The sequence below is a fragment of the Schistocerca piceifrons genome, chromosome 7 (genome assembly GCF_021461385.2).
Source record: "Schistocerca piceifrons isolate TAMUIC-IGC-003096 chromosome 7, iqSchPice1.1, whole genome shotgun sequence".
Lineage (NCBI taxonomy): Eukaryota > Metazoa > Arthropoda > Insecta > Orthoptera > Acrididae > Schistocerca > Schistocerca piceifrons.
In genome coordinates, this window is record NC_060144.1 from 273,333,542 (window position 1) to 273,357,610 (window position 24,069).

Below are 24,069 nucleotides of genomic sequence, written 5' to 3' on the forward strand. Positions count from 1 at the left end.
GATAAGTTATGACATGTTCTACAGGGTGTTACAAAAAGGTACGGCCAAACTTTCAGGAAACATTCCTCACACACAAATAAAGAAAAGATGTTATGTGGACATGTTAGAGCTCATTTTAGTTTCGTCAGTATGTACTGTACTCCCTCGATTCAGCGCCAGTTGGCCCAATTGAAAAAAGGTAATGTTGACTTCGGTGCTTGTGTTGACATGCGACTCATTGCTCTACAGTACTAGCATCAAGCACATCAGTACGGAGCATCAACGAACGTGGTTTTGCAGTCAGTGCAATGTTTACAAATGCGGAGTTGGCAGATGCCCATTTGATGTATGGATTAGCACGGGGCAATAGCCGTGGCGCGGTACGTTTGTATCGAGACAGACTTCCAGAACGAAGGTGTCCCGACAGGAAGACGTTCGAAGCAATTGATCGGCGTCTTAGCGAGCACGGAACATTCCAGCCTATGACTTGCGACTAGGGAAGACCTAGAACGACGAGGACACCTGCAATGGACGAGGCAATTCTTCGTGCAGTTGACGATAACCCGAATGTCAGCGTCAGAGAAGTTGCTGCTGTACAAGGTAACGTTGACCACGTCACTGTATGGAGAGTGCTACGGGAGAACCAGTTGTTTCCGTACCATGTACAGCGTGTGCAGGCACTATCAGCAGCTGATTGGCCTCCACGGGTACACTTCTGCGAATGGTTCCTCCAACAATGTGTCAATCCTCATTTCAGTGCAAATGTTCTCTTTACGGATGAGGCTTCATTCCAACGTGATCATATTGTAAATTTTCACAATCAACATGTGTGGGCTGACGAGAATCCGTACGCAATTGTGCAATCACGTCATCAACACAGATTTTCCGTGAACGTTTGGGCAGGCATTGTTGGTGATGTCTTGATTGGGCCCCATGTTCTTCCACCTACGGTCAATAGAGCACGTTATCATGATTTCATACGGGATACTCTACCTGTGCTGCTAGAAGATGTGCCTTTACAAGTACGACACAACATGTGGTTCATGCACGATGGAGCTCCGGCACATTTCAGTCGAAGTGCTCGTACGCTTCTCAACAACAGATTCGGTGACCAATGGATTGGTAGAGGCGGACCAATTCCATGGCCTCCACGCTCTCCTGACCTCAACCCTCTTGACTTTCATTTATGGGGGCATTTGAAAGCTCTTGTCTACGCAACCCCGGTACCAAATGTAGAGACTCTTCGTGCTCGTATTGTGGACGGCTGTGATACAATACGCCATTCTCCAGGGTTGCATCAGCGCATCAGGGATTCCATGCGACGGAGGGTGGATGCATGTATCCTCGCTAACGGAGGACATTTTGAACATTTCCTGTAACAAAGTGTTTGAAGTCACGCTGGTACGTTCTGTTGTTGTGTGTTTCCATTCCATGATTAATGTGATTTGAAGAGAAGTAATAAAATGAGCTTTAACATGGAAAGTAAGCGTTTCCGGACACATGTCCACATAACATATTTTCTTTCTTTGTGTGTGAGGAATGTTTCCTGAAAGTTTGGCCGTACCTTTTTGTAACACCCTGTATATGCCTCTCATCATTGGCGATGATGTGCGTAAGACGAATAGCGAAATTCTGCATGACCCGCCGAAGCGTCGGAACATGGATGCTGTCGATGACCTACTGAACGGCTGGTTTCAGCTCAGCAATGGTTTTGGGGTTATCGCTGTACACCTTGTCTTTAATATCGCAACATAAAAAGGCGTCGCATGTGTTCAGATACGGGGTATATGGCGGCCAATCGAGGCCTATACCAGTGGCTTCTAGGTACCCTGGAGCCAGAATGTGGTCCCCAAAGTCTTCCTCCAAACATCAGACACTCTCCTACTTCGATGGGGTCGAGCTCCGGATTACATGAACCATATCTTTTCGAAACCAGGATCACTTTGGACAATGGGGATGAATTCATTTTCCAAAACCTACACGTATCATTCGGTAGCCATCGTGCCATCGAGGAACATCACATCGATTGTTCCGTGACTGAACATTGCGCAGCACACACAGTCATCTGTTGAGGGTGAAAAGCCTTCTCCATCGCGAAACGCCGATTCTCAGTCCCCCAGATGCGCCAATTTTGCTTATTGACGAATCCATCCGAATGAAAGTGTGCTTCGTCGCTAAATGGTTCAAATGGCTCTGAGCACTATGGGACTTAACTGCTGAGGTCATCAGTCCCCTAGAACTGAGAACTACTTAAACCTAACTAACCTAAGGACATCACACACATCCATGCCCGAGGCAGGATTCGAACCTGTGACCGTAGCGGTCGCGCGGTTCCAGACTGTAACGCCTAGAACCGCTCGGCCACTACGGACGGTTCGCCGCTAAACCAAACCATATTCACATCAAAGTCCTTTTCGTCAATTTTGCGTCGGCGAAACACACTCGCTGTTCCATGGCCCTGGGGCTTAAGGGGTCATAGGTTTGAATTTTGTATGGGAAGAGATGTAGTTCTTCAACAAAAATTTGTCACAGTGTCTCCCAGTTGATCCCTACCTGTTGTGCAGCTTGTCTGATCGATTTCACGGGGCTGGTTTCAAACACAGTGACTGTGTTATTCATGTTTTCAGGCGTTTTCGCCGTTATTGGACGACTGATATTGCCAACCCTGTCATCACGAACATTATCCGTTCTCTCAAACTTGCGAATCAAATTCTTCATTGTTAGCACACCTTGACCGGTCGTCTTCAACTTGAACTCGGTCGCAAACTTCCCTTGAACCGCAGCTGGGCTATTATTGCTCGCGTAGTAGGCCTCCTTCACTAGTGCTATACGCTCAGGTACTCTCTATCGGGCAACAAAGCGCTTGTGCATACTGATTCCCATCATGCCCCGCGGCCAACCGTGCAGTTTGAACGTCCTAAAGCAAACTGTTCAAAACTTCTGACAATTCTATTTCGTATATTTAAATAACTGTCACACTGTAAGTCACGTCAGCTCGGACAATAAACCACTCCCCTGCAGTCCCTTACAAAGATTGGCACACTCTGCTCTAGGTATCCGAAAGCTTTGCGATTGTTACAATTGGTTCGTTCGAGATACGGTTGCAAACACTGCAAGCACGCGAATGCGTTCGAGGCAGTCATTCTAGCAATACCCGTGGTTTGCGTCTGGGCGAAAGATGTTCAGGTGGCAGATAATCGACGGCTGCAACTGGTTTCGGCTGACCAAAGGAAATTCTTCTGACTCAAAAGCGTTTAACAAAAACCTGCTCCAAAGAGATCAGTGCGTGCATGCGCGTAGCTTTTTGTGATCAGTCTCGTCGTCTTGTTGTTGAAAAAAATAAGTATTAGGTTCCTGCTACCCCATGAAATGAACTACACATCTCACTTTTTTGAAAATTTAAAACATCCTAGCGGCACACTTAAGACTGGATATGGCGTAAGTAGAAACTTGGACGCTGTACTGTAACACGTATTTTGGTGAAACTGAGCTGCATACCAGATTCATAACCATTGGACACATTGCCGCCAGTGCCTACCAACTACACCAGTGATAATTTTTCTTAAAATTAGATAGTTTCCAGCACTTTTAATGTTTGGCTATTTATTGCATTGTAATTTATTAACATTGGCATTAATTATTTGTAATTTATAATCAATCAGCAATAAAATTTGTGTTACTAAAATCAATGAGACAAGTTTATTAAATTTCTCATCGTTTGTATATAATAAAAATATGTAAAAGGAAACAGGATGTTGATGAGGAAAGTGGCAAGTGTCAGAAAGAATTCAGAACTCCTTCAGTTAACATTAAGTACATAACTGCTTCTCCAAGAAGTGCCGATCACAAGTGGGAAGCACAAACGTTTGACTCAATTTCATTCATCGTAATCGATATTTCTGGAAAGCCTGCATCTGTTCAAAAAATGGTTCAAATGGCTCTGAGCACTATGGGACTCAACTTCTGAGGTCATTAGTCCCCTAGAACTTAGAACTAGTTAAACCTAACTAACCTAAGGACATCACAAACATCCATGCCCGAGTCAGGATTCGAACCTGCGACCGTAGAGGTCTTGCGGTTCCAGACTGCAGCGCCTTTAACCGCACGGCCACTTCGGCCGGCCCTGCATCTGTACTTAATTATTTATCTAATGAAGCTTTGCACCACTTACGTATTTTTTTCATTCCAGAATTTCTTACTGTCACCAACAAATACTTACATCAGTATTTTGTGTGTTGTACTGCCCCCCTTGCATTGTAATAGTCCTTTTGAAGTTATTAGATACTGTGCTGAAAACCACTACTTGCAAACAATTGTTCACACTGTTTGTTTGTGAAATTTCACACTGTGTGTGTGGTTTTCTGCATTATGGAGGCGGCACAGTATCTTATAACGCCACAGTACATTGCAAGATAGGCATAACACACATACAGACATTACACAAAATACTTATGTAAATATTCGCACTTGACTATAAAAATAAATTGGCGAAACGTATAGTGCTAGGCATACGTACCAGAAGCAGTGTTTCATTGCTTACATCAAAAACATTTGAGCAAAGGTGTCAACTAGCGTACAGGTGGCCAAAAAACGGAACACGGGACTAACGCGCTCGAGTAAACGCAAAGGTTTCTGATGGTCGAAACTATCGCAAAGGAGTGCATCCGCAGTAGATACAGTTCAAAAACAGTTGCACTCTTTTATGATACCTTTCCTCTAACGAATCTAATGTAACTGCCACATGGACTGTTCGGCACTAACACACTGGTTTACCACGTGTGTCTGTTGTGTTTTCCGTGTCTGTATTACTAGTGCACAGTGTCTCCACACTAAAATTAGTACTTCAAAAATGAAAGGCAGGAAACTGAATCGTCAATCTCAGCAGACTGTACACAATGTTTTAATGTTTATGGAAGGTGAGTCATCTCAGGGAAGGAACATTACGGTGCACAAAGTTCAGCTGAGAGCGCATATGGCCACAGGCGTTTCGCGTTACGCTATCTAGAAAATTAAAAGAGAAGGTAGGCTATGGACATCTAGCGGAGAAAGGAAGTTTGTAACTCCAGGTATAAAACGGAAACTCAAAACAATTACAGACAGTGATAGTTTTGATGAAGCCATTGTTTAAAACTTTTATCTGATCGAAAACGAGTGCCTATAGTGAAATGAATTAAACACGAATTGAAAGAAACTGTAAGCTTTCAAGAAACGCTAGTGTAAGGCAGTTGTGGAAGGAATTAGATTTCCACTGGAAGAAAAAGAAAATCATATAGTTTCATATTGTTAGAGAGAAGCGACATCCGCGAAAAAGAATTGCGTATTTGAAGCAATTAAAAAAAGAAAAAAACAGGGAGGAAAACAGTACTTGTTTAGTGATAATACAACTCACCGTCTCTTCAAACCGGTATCAAAGGAACAGTGCCCAATAATATCCCATGCAGGCGGTGAAAATTGGTTTATTCCTAACGTGCTTGTTACGTGGAAATCAAATCAAGCAACGGAAGATCACCGCAACCACATGAACCAACAAAATTATGAAAAATGGTTGACAGAAAAAATGATACCCAATTTAAAATCCAACTCTGTACTAATTTTCGTCAGTTCTCCATATCACAACGTTAAAATAAACAAAGCTCCGACATCTAATTGTACTAAAGACGATGTCAGAAACTGGTTAACGAAGGAACGTATCACTGAATACAATTCGACTCCAGTCAATGACATTCCAGGTCTAAGACGTTTCTGGAGACGCCCAGGACAGCGGTGTGATGCCAGCCTGACTGTCGCCAGCCGTACAGTCGAACAGCCTGGAGTGATGGTCTGGGGTGTCCCAGCAGGACCCCTGTGATTGTCATCCACGGCACCCTTACAGCACTCCCCGTTTTGTTGCCCTTCACGCAAGTTATCCTATGCTCACATTTCAGCAAGATAATGCCCTCCCGCACAGGGCGAGTGTCTCTACTGCTTGTCTCTGCGCTTGCTATGCCCTACCTTGGCCAGCAACGTTGCCGGATCTCTCCCGAATTGAGAATGTCTGGAGCATTTTGGACAGCGCCTTCCAACCAGCTAGGATTCTGACGATTTAATGGGCCGTTTGGACAGATTATGCCTCAGGAGGACATCCAATACCTCTATCAATCAATGCGAAGCCGAATAACTGCTTGTTTAAGGGTCATAAGTGAATAAACGCGTTATTGACTTACTTTATTTATGAATATCTTTCTCTTGAATTAATCATCCAATTTTTTTGATATTTTAATCATTTGTATGTATTTACATGTAGAGTACATCACATCTACAGATTTCCATCCCATTCGTATAATTCCTTCGTGGTGCATCTTTTTTTGTCTTACAGTGTACGAGGGCCATTATGGTTACTAAAAATAAATTAATGCTAGCTGCTTCATGGAACTTGAGCGGTTGAAAAATGAGACTTCGAAACCCATGTCGTGTCAGGCAGATCTTTGTTTCGTTCGTCATTGTGTAAGCAGCATGCGACTGAAATGGACTGTATTATTGTATCTCCCGCCACTTGTGAGGTATGTTCTGTGATTCATCTCTTGCAAGTAGAAGGACTCAATGCGGGCAAAACTCATCTTCGATTGTTCCGGATGTATGGGAATAGGGTTGTGAGTGATGATGTTATGAGCAGTGATGCAGAAAATTAATGCCTGGTCGCATAGGTGAGCATGTCGAAAGTGGTCGAGGATGACATGAATTTATGTAATATGTTTACGAAATTGTGTAGTAGAGACGTTTTTTCTCAGTTTTCGAACTTTCGGAAAATCTGACTAAGATTTCAAGGGCAACCCTCTTTAACGTTGTCACAGATGCTTTCGGTTATCACAAGTCTTATGCACGGTGGGTACCAAAATGTCTAATCGATGTTCACAAAACCGAACGAATGGGTAAGGCCTCGATTGCCATCGTACGAAGTGGCGTAGTGGCTAGCGCACTGGACTCGCGTTCGAGAGGATGATTCAAACCCGCGTCCCACTATACAGATTTAGGTTTTCCGTAATCTCCCTAAATGGCTTCAAGCAAATGCTTGGATGGTTCCTTTGAAAGGGAACGGCCGATTTCCTTCCTCATCCTTCATACAGTCCGAGCTTTTGCTCAGTCTCTAATGGCCTCGTTGTCGACGAGACGTTAAACCGAACCTTCCTTCCTTCCTCAATAACCTTCAGCGCTACAATGAAGAGAGGGAGGATGTTATGAAGAGGACCTTACGGGGAGCGAGATATGGATGCAGTACGTGATCTCTGAAACTAAGGAACAGTCAAAACAGTGGGTGCACACTCATTGTCCCAATGAGCTCAAAAAACTCAAGCAGATGCTATCAAATCTCAAAATATTTGGTACAGTTTTCTGGGATCGCAAACGATTTTTGACAATAGACTGTATGTAAATAGCGTTTGAGATAACTGTGACATCACAGATTTCTTGTGAGCCTCTTCCTAAATTCCGAAGGGCAATCCAAAAAATGTGGTGATTACCGAAGGAATGACAATGCTTGACTCTATACTGTGAATCGACTGAAGGAAAGACTCAGACTTTTCAGCAGGTAGATTTTCGAACATCCCCCCTTCCGCCCCTTTATAGTCAGAACTTGGCACCAAACGACTATCGTCTCTTCCCCAAGATGAAGACCTGGCTAGCTGTTCAGCATTTCACTGCCAACGATGAGCTCAAGAATGCTTTCAACAACTGGCTGAAGCACTATGCAGCATCTATTCTTGATGAAGAGGTAAAGAAACTGGCGTCATGGTATGGCAAATGATTGAATTTGGATGGTGACTACGTGGAGAAGTTCTGTCAACATGTAAGTACAGATTGCATATAAAAATGTTCTTTTTTTCTTTTTTTTAATCGGCAATCGGAGGTTAATTTATGACTATCTTTCATGACTTCCTTATAGGGTCTCTAACAACAGAGCAGTACTCTATAATTGCTCGCTCTAGTCTCTTGTGGGCGATTTCCATTATACAGTTGCACTACATTTCCCCAGACCAATTCCAAAAAAAACGAAGTCCTTTATTTGCCTTTCCTGTTACAGGTTTTACTTGATCATCCTACTTCATACTGCTTCTTCATGTTATCTGGAAATACTTATACCACGTGAAATGGTCAATGTGTAACTCACTGACCTTGAGAATAGATACTGCCGGGTGCAGCATCTGGTGGCTGGCTTATTTATTGCTCCGGTCAGTTATCACATTGTCTGCTCCGCTTGTTCCGGCCGGCATCCTCCTACGTCGCACTGAAGGTAAACAGGAGACCACTACTTGGAAACTCTGAGTTACTTGCCGGTGACCTGGGTTCGGTGTCCAGCTCTAGGACGTAATTAGAGCTCTCCAGAGACGTGACTCGTAGTGTTCACTTTGCTCTGGTGTGCGAGAAGGGGAGTATGGATAAACTTCGCAGAGCTTGGCGCAAGGTGCCGAAGACAAGACACTGAGGACAGAGCCAACTTCGCGGCTTACATAGCCACGCAGAAATAACGTAGACGCGGTTAGGTGGAGAAGTTGCAATGTGTGCAGGCTTCATACTCCTGATCTATGCCTCGTGCTGCATTATGACGTAGCTAACCATCATGTTTGCTTAGGACAGTTACTGGGAGGGACCATGGTCGGTTACGTACCGTTTTAGGCCCCTAGCAACTGAGTTGTCAGTTTCCGGTAACGTTCAAGTATTGCAGTGGATCTTCAAATGTTTGACATGTTGCTAGCTTCCAAATATAGTAAATAGCATTTTCCGTTAAAAATGTGTAGCTTCGACTATCCATGTTTTTCAGTTATCCGGAAAGTCTCTGGTGCTTGCTATAAACCCTGATTTAGGATGACATTTTCATTCAGCTATCCTAACTTCATTTAGCAGCAGCATCATCCCATCAACTGGCTATAACACATTCTGGGTGATACAAAACTTCATTTATACAGCAACAGCTCAGCACATACTGGGTATAACAGAAAAAAATGTAATGTAAACAGAAAACATGTAATGTAGCAACTCCACGTACGCTATAAGTTAAAAGCTTATTTAATGCTCGACTACTACAACATAGTCTTGGTATAACACAAAACTTCATGTGACGTAACGACTATTACAACATAGAAAACTTCATGTGACGTATCGACTATTGCAACATAGAAAACTTCATGTGACGTAGCGACTATAACAACATAGTCTTAGTATAACACAAAACTGCATGTGATGTAGCAACGACGCACTCAACATCTTCGTCGAAGACGTATTATTAGAGGCCACACAAAATTCTACTCGGCGTGTCTTCATTTTGTTCGTAAACAGCTTCGGCATTATAAGTCAGCATTTCAAACAGCTTCGGCATTATCAGTCAGCATTTCGGCTTCCCGTGAAGGGTCTGAAAAACGAGGAATTATGTGAGTACGGGGCTAGTGTGAATCCCTGGGAGCTCCTAGCACGCGGTCTGTCGTCAGAACGTACCTCGGTGTCATTCTCCCAACTGCTTCGACGCCGCCACCTCCACTGCCTCTGCGTTCCCCGTGACTAGGACACGACGGCGGCTTCGCCGAAAACTCCAGTCTTCACAGTCTCAACTTTGGCCATCACAGCTTTTTACAGCTGCCGAGGTTTGTATGCAGCGGCGGTGTCTCGGGAACACCAGACTCCTTATTCTCCCACAGCCTCCTGTTACGAGTTGTGTGGCTTTCAAACTGTGTCACAAACGATTAGCATTTCTCCTTTTATATCTTTCCAACAATGTTAACTTAGGTTTCCGTGGAAATATCTCGTGACGTTTTAGCTTCGGCTATTGTTTTCAAAAACCGCCTCATTACATATCCATTTTAGATGTGTAATCAAGGAAGATCGATTGTGATAATAAGTAACGGGCCGTCTATTCGTTATAAGTACTCCACTTACGTCGAAAATTGAGAGAACATGTTTGAAGATTATTATCCAAGTCGCATCTATTTGCCAGGAGACTGCTTTAATGTTGCCTTCACAATTGCATCACGCAAGGGAAGGCGTCACACGCCTGTAGAGTTGCAATTGGCGTGTGCTCGTCCATGTGAAAGCGAGTGCGACCGAACCACATGGATAGCGAGTCTTAGAGAACGACTTCCGCACACTCGGCTTCGGCACAAGGATGCAATGCTCTGGGTGTATGTAGTGCCTAAAAACCCCGGCGAACGAACAGGGAAAAGATAATGTTGCGGAACAATCTTCCTCCAGTTGGAAGCAATTTTTCGCCGTGCACAGACGCCTACGAGAGTCTGAGTAATTCAAGCCGCAGTGAGATCGCAAAAGTCTTCGACAAAGAATTGTTCTCACAGAAGAATCAGAGTAGACATTATTTGACCATGAGCGAAAAGAACGAATTTTCTCGGAGCGGAGGAGTACGCGCTAATATGAAACTTCCTGGAAGACTAATTCTGTGTATCGGGTCAGCACCCGAAACCGATACCGGTAATTTCCAAGAATGATTGCCTATCGAAGTCGGTGGATTCCAGACAATTCATATCGAACGTGCGGTCGTAAATTGATCATGCGACTCCGGTAGCGGTCGTTGTGATCAATGATTTGTGATCGTCATTTTTATCTGTTTTCCGTCATTCCCTTACTTGCTCTAAATTACATACCTCCGCGAATTATTTGTGAATTGCTAGGGAAAGACAGACGATTTACGTCGTTAGTCAGTGGGATGTCTGGTGTTCTTGATGTTATTTCGGCGGATTCTCTCACATGGAAGACTCTAATTCCATGTTTATAAAGCATAGAAAATTGCTCGACTTTTTGTCGCAAATATGAAGTACTACTGCCCAAGGAAAGAAGGGACTGTGTAGACTGTGGTGGTGCGAAGTGTAAGAACAGTTTCGATGCTGAAATACCGTTACAATTTCATTGCGGACAGTGCGGAAAACGGACGAGTATCAGGAAGAACACATGGTTCGACTCTTCCAAATTATCCATCCAGACCACCGTAATGGACTTCCACGTGACGACAACACCGACGACGAGTAAGGTAAGTCATCTCCTTCGCAATAACAGGTATTTTTGTAACGCTCTTGTTTTGTCGGTGCTGTAGTGACCAACGTAAACATATTCATAATGCCCGTCACCAGAGTCGCATGATCGATTTACGATCGCACTTTCGATGTGTATCGTTTGGACCACCGACTTCGATAGGCAATCATTCTTGGAAATTACCCCGAGACCTTTACCTTTCGCGGGCAAGTGCTCCACCAACTGACCTGCCCGAGTACGACGCACGACCCGTCCTCACAGATTTACTTTTACCAATACCTCGTCTCCTACCTTGCAAATTTCACGGATTTTTCCCTGCGAAACTTGTGGAAGTAGCCCTCCTGGAAGGAGGGATATCGTGAAGACATGGTTTAACCACAGCGTGGGCTTCGAGGAGTACTAGTCCCGCATGTTTCGCGTGAGAACTTCTGTGAAGTTAGCAGGGTAGGAGATGAGGTACGGGCAGAAGTAAAGTTGTGATGAGGGCTCGTGTGTCATACTCGAGTAGCTCAAAAAAAAATGGTTCAAATGGCTGTGAGCGCTATGGGACTTAACTTCTGAGGTCATCAGTCCCCTAGAACTTAGAACTACTTCAGCCTAACTAACCTAAGGAAATCACACACACCCATGCCCGAGGCAGGATTCGAACCTGCGACCGTAGCAGTCGCGCGGTTCCAGACTGTTGCGCCTAGAACCGCACGGCCACAGCGGCCGGCCGAGTAGCTCAGTTGGCAGACAATTTGCCAGCGAAAGACAAAGGTCCTGACTTTGAGTCCCGATCTGGCACAGAGTTTTAATATGCCAGGAAGTTTCGTGTGGGAGAAGATTCATCAGCACACATTTTAGCCTATGAAATGGTTATTCTACGCCTTCTCAGTGTAGCCTGTAGATATAAGTGTGACCCGTCAGGTGAGTTCTATTACGACTCTTTATCACGTAGCAGTCGGAAGTTAGTATGAGGGGCTTTTAATAAGCAGTGCGAAACATTTTTTCCCGCCAAGTTTCGGTTGAAAAAATACGAAATTCGTTTCGGGATATAGTGGAATATTCCCGTTTAAGCCTCTATAGTTTTATGAAGTTCCGATCGGAGTTGGAGCTACACCTAGCCTTCAAAATGGCACCTGTAACGGAAGTGCGTTCCAGGCAGAGAGCTCTCTTTGAGTTCCTTTTGGCGGAAAACCAGAGCATCACAGATACTCAAAGGTGCTTGCAGAATGTCTGAGGAGACCTGGTAGTGAATAAAAGCACGGTGCGTCATTGAGCGAGGCGTCTGCCATCATCCCAGCAAGGTGCTCTCCCGCGTGCCAGTCGCTCGCACACAGATGTGACTCCTGCTGTGCTGAAACGTGCAGTGAGTCTCATTCGAGGTGAGCGGTAAATCACAATCAAACACCTCGCTGTACAACTGGACGTCTTTGTTGGTAATGCTGACACATGTGTCCAACAGGTGGGGTACTGAAAAGTGCCCATCTTTGGGTTCTATGCCGTCTAGCAGAAGAACATAGAGCAACGAAGGACCGTCTGTGTGGAATTACTTGCGCGTTACGAGGCTGATAGTGAGAACCTTTTATCGAATACCGTCACAGGCGACGGAAAATTGGTTTATCACTTGGAACCGGAAAGAAAACGGCAATCCATGGAGTGACGCCACACCATCTCTCCTCCGAAGAAAAAGTTCAAAGCCGCACCCTCGTCCTCTAAAGTCATGGTAACAGTCCTCTGGGACTCTGAAGGGGTTATTCTGTTTGCTGTGCTCCCCAATTGTGCAACGATCAACTCTGAAGTGTATTGCGGTACCCTCAGGAAACTGAAGAAACGACTTCAGCGTGTTTGTCACCACAAAAACGCAAACGAACTTCTCCATCTCAACGCAAGGCCTCACACAAGTCCGAAAGGAGGTCACAAAATATCACTGGACTGTTATTCCTCATCCATCCTACAGCTCGGATCTCGCACTTCCCAACTTCCATCCCTCTGGCCTATGAAGGATGCACTCCTCAGCAAACAGTACGTGAATGATGAGAAGGTTACTGACGCAACAAAATGTTGGCTTCGATGTTGACCGGTAGAGTGGTACCATGCAGCTACACAGGGCCTTCGAGTAACGCGCCGTGAGGCCGTAGCACAAAACAGAGATTATGTAGAAAAGTAGGGTTTTTAGCCAAAAGAGTGAGGAATAATGTGATGTATTGAAATTTTGAATCAAACCAAACCGCTTGAAGAAAAAAAATGTATTACTTATCAAAAGTTCTTCGTACAGTTCTATGTTCAAAGAAGCATATTAAATAAATTTCCTATCACGAACAACCTATGGCCAGTATTTACATCGGGCAGACTTTTTGCAGGACTCAGCCGGACCTTACTTCAATTTTTATTGCAAAAAAGTTACAGGTCTTGTGAATGGGAATGAATAGTGTAATGAGCATGCACTATGATTAGAGAGTAAACCCAAGTAAGACGAAAGTAATGAAGAGCAGCAAAAATCATAGTAACGATAAACTTAACATCATAATAGGGGTTTTCACAGCAGACAAAATGAAGGAATTCTTCTATTTTGGAAACAAAATAACACGTGCTGAACAAAGCAAGGACATAAAAAGCGGACTAGCACGTGAAAAGAGGGCGTTCCTGACCCAAATAAGTTTTCTAGTGCCGAACATCGACTTTAATTTGAAGAAGAAATTTCTGAGAATGTTTTGAACACAGCGTTGTGAGGAAGTGAGTCATGGACTGTAGGAAAAATGGGAAACAGAGCCAAAGGTTTTGATCTGTGGTGCTGTTGAAGGATGATAAAAAATAGGTGGTCTCATAAGATATGAGGATGTTTTCCGCAGAATTGGTAAGGAGAGGACCGTGTGAGAAACACTGTCGAGAATAAGGGTATTATACGCGGTCCAATCACATTAATCCTCTCAGACATGATTTTTTTCTGGAGGGAGGAAAGTTCCTCTTTGTGTGCTATTGCTGTTAGGTGATTTTTAATGATTTTAGATGCAAGTTTTATACAAAAATATGCACCCGTTTTCAGGACATACTTTGTACAGCTTGGCTACATTTTATGGACTAAAGTAACTATGTAGTAACCTTGATACGCCTGGGCATTGAGTCAAACAGTGACGTGTGCAGGTACAGCTGCCCATACAGCTTCAACACGATACCACAGTTCATCAAGAGTAGTGACTGGCGTACTGTAGTAACTAGTAAAACGATCATTCAATAATTGCCACGCGAAATAACAATAATAATATTCGATTATACAGTGGAATAAAGTGAACGAACCACATCTATGTACACTACTGGCCATTAAAATTGCTACACCAAGAAGAAATGCAGATGATAAACGGGTATTCATTGGACAAATATATTATACCAGAACTGACATGTGATTGCATTTTCACGCAAATTGGGTGCATAGATGCTGAGAAATCAGAAACCCAGATAAACCACCTCTGGCCGTAATAACGGCCTTGATACGCCTGGGTATTGAGTCAAACAGATGGCGTGTGCAGGTACAGCTGCCCATGCAGCTTCAACACGATACCACAGTTCATCAAGAGTAGTGACTGGCGTACTTTGACGAGCCAGTTGCTCGGCCACCATTGACCAGACGTTGTCAATTCGTGAGGGATCCGAAGAATGTGCTGGCCAGGGCAGCAGTCGAACATTTTCTGTATACAGAAAGGCCCGTAGAGGACCTGCAACATGCGATCGTGCATTATCCTGCTGAAATGTAGGGTTTCGCAGGGATCGAATGAAGGGTAGAGCCACGGGTCGTAACACATCTGAAACGTAACGCCAACTGTTCAAAGTGCCGCCAATGCTAACAAGTGGTGACCGAGACGTGTAACCAATGGCACCCCATACCATCACGCCGGGTGATACGCCAGTATGGCGATGACGAATACACGCTTCCAATGTGCGTTCACCGCCATGTCGCCAAACACGGATGTGACCATTTGATGCTGTAAACAGAATCTGGATTCATCCGAAAAAATGACGTTTTGCCATTCGCGCACCCAGGTTCGTCGTTGAGTACACCATCGCAGGCGCTCCTGTCTCTGATGCAGCGTCAAAGTAACCGCAGCCATGGTCTCCGAGCTGACAGTCCATGCTGCTGCAAACGTCGTCGAACTGTTCGTGCAGACAGTTGTTGTCTTGCAAACGTCCCCATCTGCTGACTCAGGGATCGAGACGTGGCTGCACGATCCGTTACAGCCATGCGGATAAGATGCCTGTCATCTCGACTGCTAGTGATACGAGGCCGTTGGGATCCAGCACGGCGTTGCGTATTACCCTCCTGAACCCACTGATTCCATATTCTGCTAACAGTCATTGGATCTCGACCAACGCGAGCAGCAATGTCGCGATACGATAAATCACAATCGAAATAGGCTACAATCCGATCTTTATCAAAGTCGGAAACGTGGTGGTACGCATTTCTCCTCCTTACATGAGGCATCACAACAATGTTTCACCAGGCAACGTCGGTCAACTGCTGTTTGTGTATGAGAAATCGGTTGAAAACTTTCCTCATGTCAGCACGTTGTAGGTGTTGCCACCGGCGCCAACCTTGTGTGAATGCTCTGAAAAGCTAACCATTTGCATACCACAGCATCTTCTTCCTGTCGGTTAAATTTCGTGTCTATAGCACATCGTCTTCGTGGTGTAGCAATTTTAATGGCCAGTAGTGTATTCTGGTGGTCACGAACTGCCGTACACTGCTGCGTTGACTTGCTGATATTTTCATAGTGATGCTCAACAGTTGGCAACACTTGCACATAAAGAAAAGGTTGAACATTCACAAATGTGTACCTCAGGTTTCCATTCGGAAAAAAAGCTTCTGCTGCAGCTAAGACAAAGTAAAAGTTAATGTACACATTTGAAGTCAGAGGGTCTGAAAGGGTTAAAGTGACCACCGTTTATGTACGATGTCAAAGTGCAATAGCCATTCGCAGCGGCAGGTGATAGCAGTAGCAGTAGCAGTGAGGGGTGTATAAACCATTTCGGAAAAAGTGTGCAGTCTTTGTTGACTAATGCGGAAACGCAGGCATATATCTGACGTCCCAAAGGGCACATAATTGGCTTTGCGGCCAAAAGTGGAAGCTTACCGCAATGGCTAAGTTTGTAAAGTGTTCGTGTGCCGCCACAGAGGAGCAGCTGTTGAGCAACTGACGGCCCAGATGAACCAAGGAGTTATTGACAGCATCTCTTCAACGGCCGTTCAACGAACGTTGCTGCGCAAGGGCCTCCGGAGCCGGTTTCATGTACCCATGCCAACTGCTGTTGATCGATGACGAAAGCTGGACGTCAATGCCGCAATTGGACTCCGATGGGTGGCGACAGGTGTAGCCTTTTCAGATGAAACACGTTTTATGCTCCATAGGGCAGATGGCAACAATCGTCAGAAGGGTGTAGGCCGGAGAAAGGGAGCATTATGATCTGGGGAACGTTTTCGGGGTGATCTAATCGTTCTGGAAGTTACAATGGATCAACACAAATGTGCATCTATCTTTGGAGACCATGGCCACCTCTACATGCAGTTTGTTTTCTCCTCGGCACGATGGCATCTATCAGCAGGACAATGCAACGTGTCACGCAACTTTCAGTGTAAATGCGTGACTCGAAGAGCACAAGGACGTGTCTGCCATGTTTCCCTAGCCATTGAACTTCTCGGATTTAGACCCAATCGAGAATCTGTTGGACCACCTCGTTCGGGCCATTCACGCCGTAGATCTTCAACCGAGAAATCTTGCACAGCTGGCGACGGTTCTGAAGTCGGCATGGCTTCACATCCCTGTCGGTACGGTTCAGAATCAACTGATTCTTTTCCCGCAAGTCCACGCTGCAAGCGTTGCTTATTCAGGCCTTTTGGCAGGTCGCCACTTTCATGTGAGCGGACCGAGAGTTAAGGCGTCACGGAGTAACTACCAATGTACTAGAGGGAGTTAAAGGGGGTAAAAACTGCAGAGGAAGAGAGAGAGGCTGGGATACGAGGTGAGACAACAAAGTAATGAGACTGATGTGAAAAAAAATGTTGCTTACCGTTTTAGTCAAGTTTAGTGTTGTCTCCTTCAAAGTAGTTCCCTTCTGATTGCACACACTTTTTCCAGCGGTTCTGCCATTGATGGTAACATTTCTGGAACTCATCTTTGTGATATCCTCCAAGACCCACGTCACAGCTTTTTGGACATCTTGTGTTGTTTGAAAATGCTGTCCCTCGACCGCCGTTTTGAGTATTGGAAATAGAAAAAAGTCGCACGGAGCGATATCTGGTGAGTAAGGTGGCTGCGGTAGTACTGAAATTTGTTTTCAGGTTTAAAATTGCTGTACTGACAGAGCAGTATGGGATGGTGCATTATCGTGATGCAGAATCCAATTATCAGCAATGTCAGCGCGGACACAAAGAAATCTTTTACACAGTATTTCTAAAATTTCTTTGTCGTAATATTGGTTAACTGTTTGTCCAGGAGACACCCATTCTTTATGAAGAATTTCCTTGGAATCAAAGTAGCACACAAGTATGCCTTTCGCTTTTGACTTTGACATGCGAGCTTCTTTTGATCTGGGTGGTCCCTTCGAGCACCTTTGCGAATTTTGATGTTTTGTCTCTGGATCGTACTGAAAAAACCAACTTTCATTACCAATGATAACACGGCTCAACAATTCTGGATTGATTTCCGTTTGCTCTAACAGATCGGCTGCCACATTTCTCCGTGTTTCTCGCAGTTGTGGTGTAAGATTTGTGGGGACCATTTTTGCACTAATCTTTCTCATACTAAGATTTTCAGTTATTATTAGAAAACCGTTTCTCGATTGATGTTCAGTTCTTCTCCAATCATTTTCACGGATAATCTTCGATCAGATCGTACGAGTTCGCGCACCCTGACCAAGCTGACATCCATCCGTGAGGTTGAAGGTCGTCCACTACGGTCTTGATCTTCAACAATCGTTCTGCCTTCAATAAACATTTTATGTCAACGAAAAACTTGAGCTCTTGACATAACCTCCTCTCCAAAATCCTTCTGAAGCTTACCGTAAGTTGTCGTCGCGTTTTCACCCAATTTAAGGCAAAATAAATGGCATACCGTTGCGCAATATTATGCGGTTCCATTTCCGTGACGAGAGACTCAAACACGTGTTAACGTATTACAGCACAACTCACGACTGAGCAGTTCCATCGATGTGCCGCTTGTACTAGAAGCAGCTTATAGACCAAGGTCAAAGATATTGTGCCTACGCAAGCCTGCAGGTTTGCCACATCTTGCAAAGAAAATCAGCCTCATTACATTATTGTCGCACCTCGTATGTCGTTGGGGCAAGCGCTACTCTGAGATGAGGGGGTTGTCGATTGTTACAGTGGCGCGTGAGAGGAATTCGTGGCGGCTCGCATTAAAGAGCATATGGACTATCAGATCAATTATGTAATTGGATTGAAGAATTCCTAGATAACAGAACGCAGCATGTCATTCTCAATGGAGATAAGTCTTCCGAAGTAAGAGTGCTTTGAGGTGTGCCGCAGGGGAGTGTCGTAGGACCGTTGCTATTCACAATATACATAAATGACCTTGTGGATGACATCGGAAGTTCACTGAGGCTTTTTGCGGATGATGCTGTGGTATATCGAGGGGTTGTAACAGTGGAGGATTGTACTGAAATGCAGGAGGATCTGCAGTGAATTGATGCATGGTGCAAGGAATGGCAATTGAATCTTAATGTAGAAAAGTGTAATGTGCTGCGAATACATCGAAAGATAGATCCCGTATCATTTAGCTACAAAATAGCAGGTCAGCAACTGAAAGCAGTTAATTCCATAAATTATCTAGGAGTACGCATTAGGAGTGATTTAAAACGGAATGATCATATAAAGTTGATCGTCGGTAAAGCAGATGCCAGACTGAGATTCATTGGAAGAATCCTAAGGAAATGCAATCAGAAAACAAAGGAAGTAGGTAACAGTACGCTTGTTCGCCCACTGCTCGAATACTGCTCAGCAGTGTGGGATCCGTACCAGATAGGGTCGATAGAAGAGATAGAGAAGATCCAACAGAGAGCAGCGCGCTTCGTTACAGGATCATTTAGTAATCGCAAAAGCGTTACGGAGATGATAGATAAACTCCAGTGGAAGACTCTGCAGGAGGGACGCTCAGTAGCTCGGTACGGGCTTTTGTTAAAGTTTTGAGAACATACCTTCACCGAAGAGTCAAGCAGTATATTGCTCCCTCCTACGTATATCTCGCGAAGAGACCATGAGGATAAAATCAGAGAGATTAGAGCCCACACAGAAGCATACCGACAATCCTTCTTTCCACGAACAATACGAGACTGGAATAGAAGGGAGAACCGATTGAGGTACTCAAGGTACCCTCCGCCACACACCGTCAGGTGGCTTGCGGAGTATGGATGTAGATGTAGATGTAGAAACCACTTAGAAGACTGATGGGAAAACAAATCACCCTACGGGTACCAGTACAGCCTGCAGTGTGGATGTGGCGACCTCACCCACTGGCAGCAATAAGCTACGGGATACATTAACTAGTGCTAAATAATTTTTATGCGTGTTGCGGAGGCATTACTCACTTGTGCATGAAGTACATGCCGACGTAGGGGATGCCCTGTCCCGCGTCGTAGACCCGCTGTAGCAGGTCCCTGGCGGACTCTCTCAGCAGCGCGAGGTTCTGCAGGTGGCCCAGCAGAGGGTGCGGCCGCAGCGGGCACGCCACGCCGCGCTGTTGCCAGTAGCTGTGCGACTGGCGCACCAGCCACCAGCACAGCAGCGCCGCCAGCGTCGCCGCCGACAACCACAAGCTCGTCATACCTGCCGCCTCCATGCCGACCTGCAAAACAAGCACCAATTGTTGTTGAGCCTAACACTGCCACGTCACTCCCACATACCTATGGTACATGTTGACATGCAAAGAACACGCAAACCTGCATTTAGCTTCACAGTGCCGTAACCATAGGATCTCGTATTAAGTGTTTTCGATGATAATATAAATAAAACGTAGATGTTGCGAATTTAAACAATAATGTTTCAATATCGATACACCCGGTAGCTAAGTGGCAGTTCCGCCCTCCCTTATGCCCTCACTCGCGACGCATGATATACCCCCACTCTTCTACTACTTCGGGAACTTTTACATTGAACACAGCTATGTCCGTATCGCAGTACCACCGACGAAACAGGCGTCGGCGCGGGATATACAGGGTGTTACAAAAAGGTACGGCCAAACTTCCAGGAAACATTCCTCACACACAAATAAAGAGAAGATGTTATGTGGACATGTGTCCGGAAACGCTTACTTTCCATGTTAGACCTCATTTTCTTACTTCTCTTCAAATGACATTAATCATGGAATGGAAACACAGCAACAGAACGTACCAGCGTGACTTCAAACACTTTGTTACAGGAAATGTTCAAAATGTCCTCCGTTAGCGAGGAAACATGCATCCACTCTCCGTCGCATGGAATCCCTGATGCGCTGATGCAACCCTGGAGAATGGCGTATTGTATCACAGCCGTCCACAATACGAGCACGAAGAGTCTCTACATTTGGTACCGGGGTTGCGTAGACAAGAGCTTCCAAATGCCCCCATAAATGAAAGTCAAGATGGTTGAGGTCAGGAGAGCGTGGAGGCCATGGAATTGGTCCGCCTCTACCAATCCATCGGTCTTACGCTGGAATGTTCCGTGCTCCCTAAGACGCCGATCAATTGCTTCGAACGTCTTCCTGTCGGGACACCTTCGTTCTAGAAATCTGTCTCGATACAAACGTACCGCGCCACGGCTATTACCCCGTGCTAATCCATACATCAAATGGGCATCTGCCAACTCCGCATTTGTAAACATTGCACTGACTGCAAAACCACGTTCGTGATGAACACTAACCTGTTGATGCTCCGTACTGATATGCTTGATGCTAGTACTGTAGAGCAATGAGTCGCATGTCAACACAAGCACCGAAGTCAATATTACCTTTTTTCGATTGGGCCAACTGGCGGTGAATCGAGGAAGTACAGTACATACTGACGAAACTAAAATGAGCTCTAACATGGAAATTAAGCCTTTACGGACACATGTCCACGTAACATCTTTTCTTTATTTGTGTCTGAGGAATGTTTTTCTGAAAGTTTGGCCGTACCTTTTTGTAACACCCTGTATATCATGTCCTACAGCAGAGGCGCCCACCAAACATCGTGGAGACCAAAAGCCAACAGGTTAATTGGAAGGTGGTGTGGAAGACGATTCACGCGGTTACACTGGCCACAGACGTCCGATTCACATGGTACATCACAGTCAATGGTAAACAGATCACCCGATCACGTCTCCACAAGTTAAACATGGCGGAATCGCCTCTCTGCGTAGACTGCGGGATACCAGACACGGACTAACACCGTCTCACATGTGGCGCGGCAGAAGACGTATGGCGCTTGGTGCGACAAATTTTGTCGTATTTTCTACGAGTGACTCCGGAACACATTACACCTCGGTTTCTACTATTTCCGGATCAACAGTATTTCCCGCGTGCCAAGACCAACGCTGTCACGTGGATCCGTGCGCATGCAGTACACTACTTATTTCACGATGGACCTAAAGATGTATTCGACTTTTGGAACTACCTACAAGAACATCTTTGCAAGATCGTACGGAACCCAAAATACAGACAGTATTTTTCTAATTACTTAGGGAGTGCCCTACGCGACCGTCCACGCAGCTGGATCATCAACAGGTAAGAGAAGACACCCCTTGAGTGAGCTGACGAGACTAAGTTCGATTCTCGGTGGAAAAACATACGACATGCGTGAGGACGTACCTGGATGATGAAGCGTAAGGAGAGTAGCGACACGCCCTTCTGCGTCATGTACGCAGCACTTTTTTTTTCGTTTTCCCCATATACATTACCTCGGTGTAGGAACGTGCCGAGATATTGTTTTCTTTACTCAGAGCACGATGCGGTGCAAGGTACATTTATTTTTGTTGTGGTATAAAGTAAAACTAAATTAACAATATATTAAAAACAAAAAATAAAAAAATAAAAAGAAGTGGTCAGCGCGACAGAATGTCAATTCTAAGGGCCCGGGTTCGATTCCCGGCTGGGTCGGAGATTTTCTGCGCTCAGGGACTGGGTGTTGTGTTGTTCTAATCATCATCATTTCATCCCCATCGATGCGCAAGTCACCGAAGTGGTGTCAAATCGAAAGACTTGCACCCGGCGAACGGTCTATCCGATGGGAGCCCTAGTCACACGACATTATTTTAATATCGATACTTCAGTCTGTAACATAAGCAATATGTAGAATGTTTGGTTATGTGCAAGAGAGGATCTGATGACCCTAATATTGCCAGGTTAAATGAATCTATAAATAAATAAATATAAATAAATAAAATAAAAACAAAGTCTTTGAAACATCATAAAGGTACCCTTACATGTGGGATTCGAATCAGCATTAGTAAGCGCAAAATGCATAGATGCACACACGTCTCCAGGACCTGTATCACGACCTATATGAATTTGCTACTTGCAAGTCATACATGTATGATCGTGCGTTTACATCTGACAATTTGAATCATTGCCTTCGATGGTGCAGAGTTGTTCGGTATTCACGATAGCTTCTCAAAACGTTGTGCAAGATTTTACATTTTTATGTACTGATGCACTTGCCCTTTTGGATGAAGAAAGGAAAACCCATGAAACACAATGAATAGAACGGACTCCACAGAACACTCAAGATAAAATAGGCATTTGTAAATAAACATGGCGGCATGACGCCAAGGAAGACTGGTACTGTGCATGCGTGACTTCCGCAGCTTGTCGAGAATATCGCGAAAAAACTATATAAAAAATGCATATGCGACTTGTATAAGCGGGAAGGTCTGCATAGTTGGGTGAACTTTAGTTTGAGATGATGTATTGCAACAAGTCAAATTAACATGACGCTGATACAAGTTGCGATACATGTATCTCAGTGTAAACGTGCCTTTACATGTAATAACAACTTCAGTGTATCTCAATGGCCTGGTAATAGGCTTTTCATTATATGCTACTTCGGCGACTAGCGTGCCCCTAGGTACCCCAGTTATCGAACCGGGGAAAGAAGTGCTACAGTCTAGTGTGGAATTCGAATACCTTCTTGCTGACGACTCCTTACTTCATTGAGAGGTGAAGGATAGGTTAAGTAGAAGACTGAAGAACCCGTGGAGATTCGGTTCCGCGACCTCTCTGTTTCCATGCTCACACTGTACCGCTAGACCGCCATGCCCGAGTTGAATACAAATAAATGACAATTAATCGAAACCCTCAGCTGCCAACTAGTGTTGTTGATAGTTAAAGGCTACCCAGCTACTGACTTTCTTCTGTGCGAATGCGCACACTTTGCCCGAACTCTTACGGGAATCGTCACCTTAGTTGGCACGAGTAATGAGTGAATGGGCAAATATCCTTTAGGATCGTTACGAATGTGGGTTGTGGACAGTTGGGAATGTGAGTCTCACGGGAAGTGTGCAAGGGATAAGTCCCTGCAGACGCGCTGTCGTCTGTGCCCTCGGTGGCTCAGATGGATAGAGCATCTGCCATGTAAGCAGGAGATGCCAGGTTCGAGTCCCAATCGGGGCACATATTTCCAGCTGTCCCCATTGAGGTATATCAACAACACTTGTTGGCAGCTGAGGGTTTCGATTAATTATCATTTCTTTCTAGAGAAGCTGTATGGTCATCAGTGGTATCTGTTCGTTCGGAACAGTTATTATCTTCATATGAAAACAAAGAGTTCATCTATAGGATCTGATGAGTAAGTTTGCGAGTATCAAAATAGGAGATATATATGGCCGTATATTTTAGTTACATTGACGTAGAAGTTTAAACTTTTTGCATTGATAAGAGACCGTAGATTTAGTATTTAACATAAATTTCAACTGTTGACAGAGCGACAACAAATGCCGAAAAATGTATATACACTCCTGGAAATGGAAAAAAGAACACATTGACACCGGTGTGTCAGACCCACCATACTTGCTCCGGACACTGCGAGAGGGCTGTACAAGCAATGATCACACGCACGGCACAGCGGACACACCAGGAACCACGG

The 24,069-nt window shown here is 44.8% G+C and overlaps 1 protein-coding gene across 1 annotated transcript in view; it reads right to left on the reverse strand.

The window, feature by feature from the left end:
- LOC124805136 (cytochrome P450 6k1-like) overlaps window positions 1–24,069 on the reverse strand; it is a 99,018-nt gene that overhangs the window by 37,897 nt on the left and 37,052 nt on the right. Inside the window, exon 2 of the mRNA XM_047265597.1 lies at window positions 19,564–19,820. Coding sequence (XP_047121553.1) covers window positions 19,564–19,814 — 251 coding nt within the window. The 5' untranslated portion in view covers window positions 19,815–19,820. The remainder of the gene's footprint in view (window positions 1–19,563; window positions 19,821–24,069) is intronic.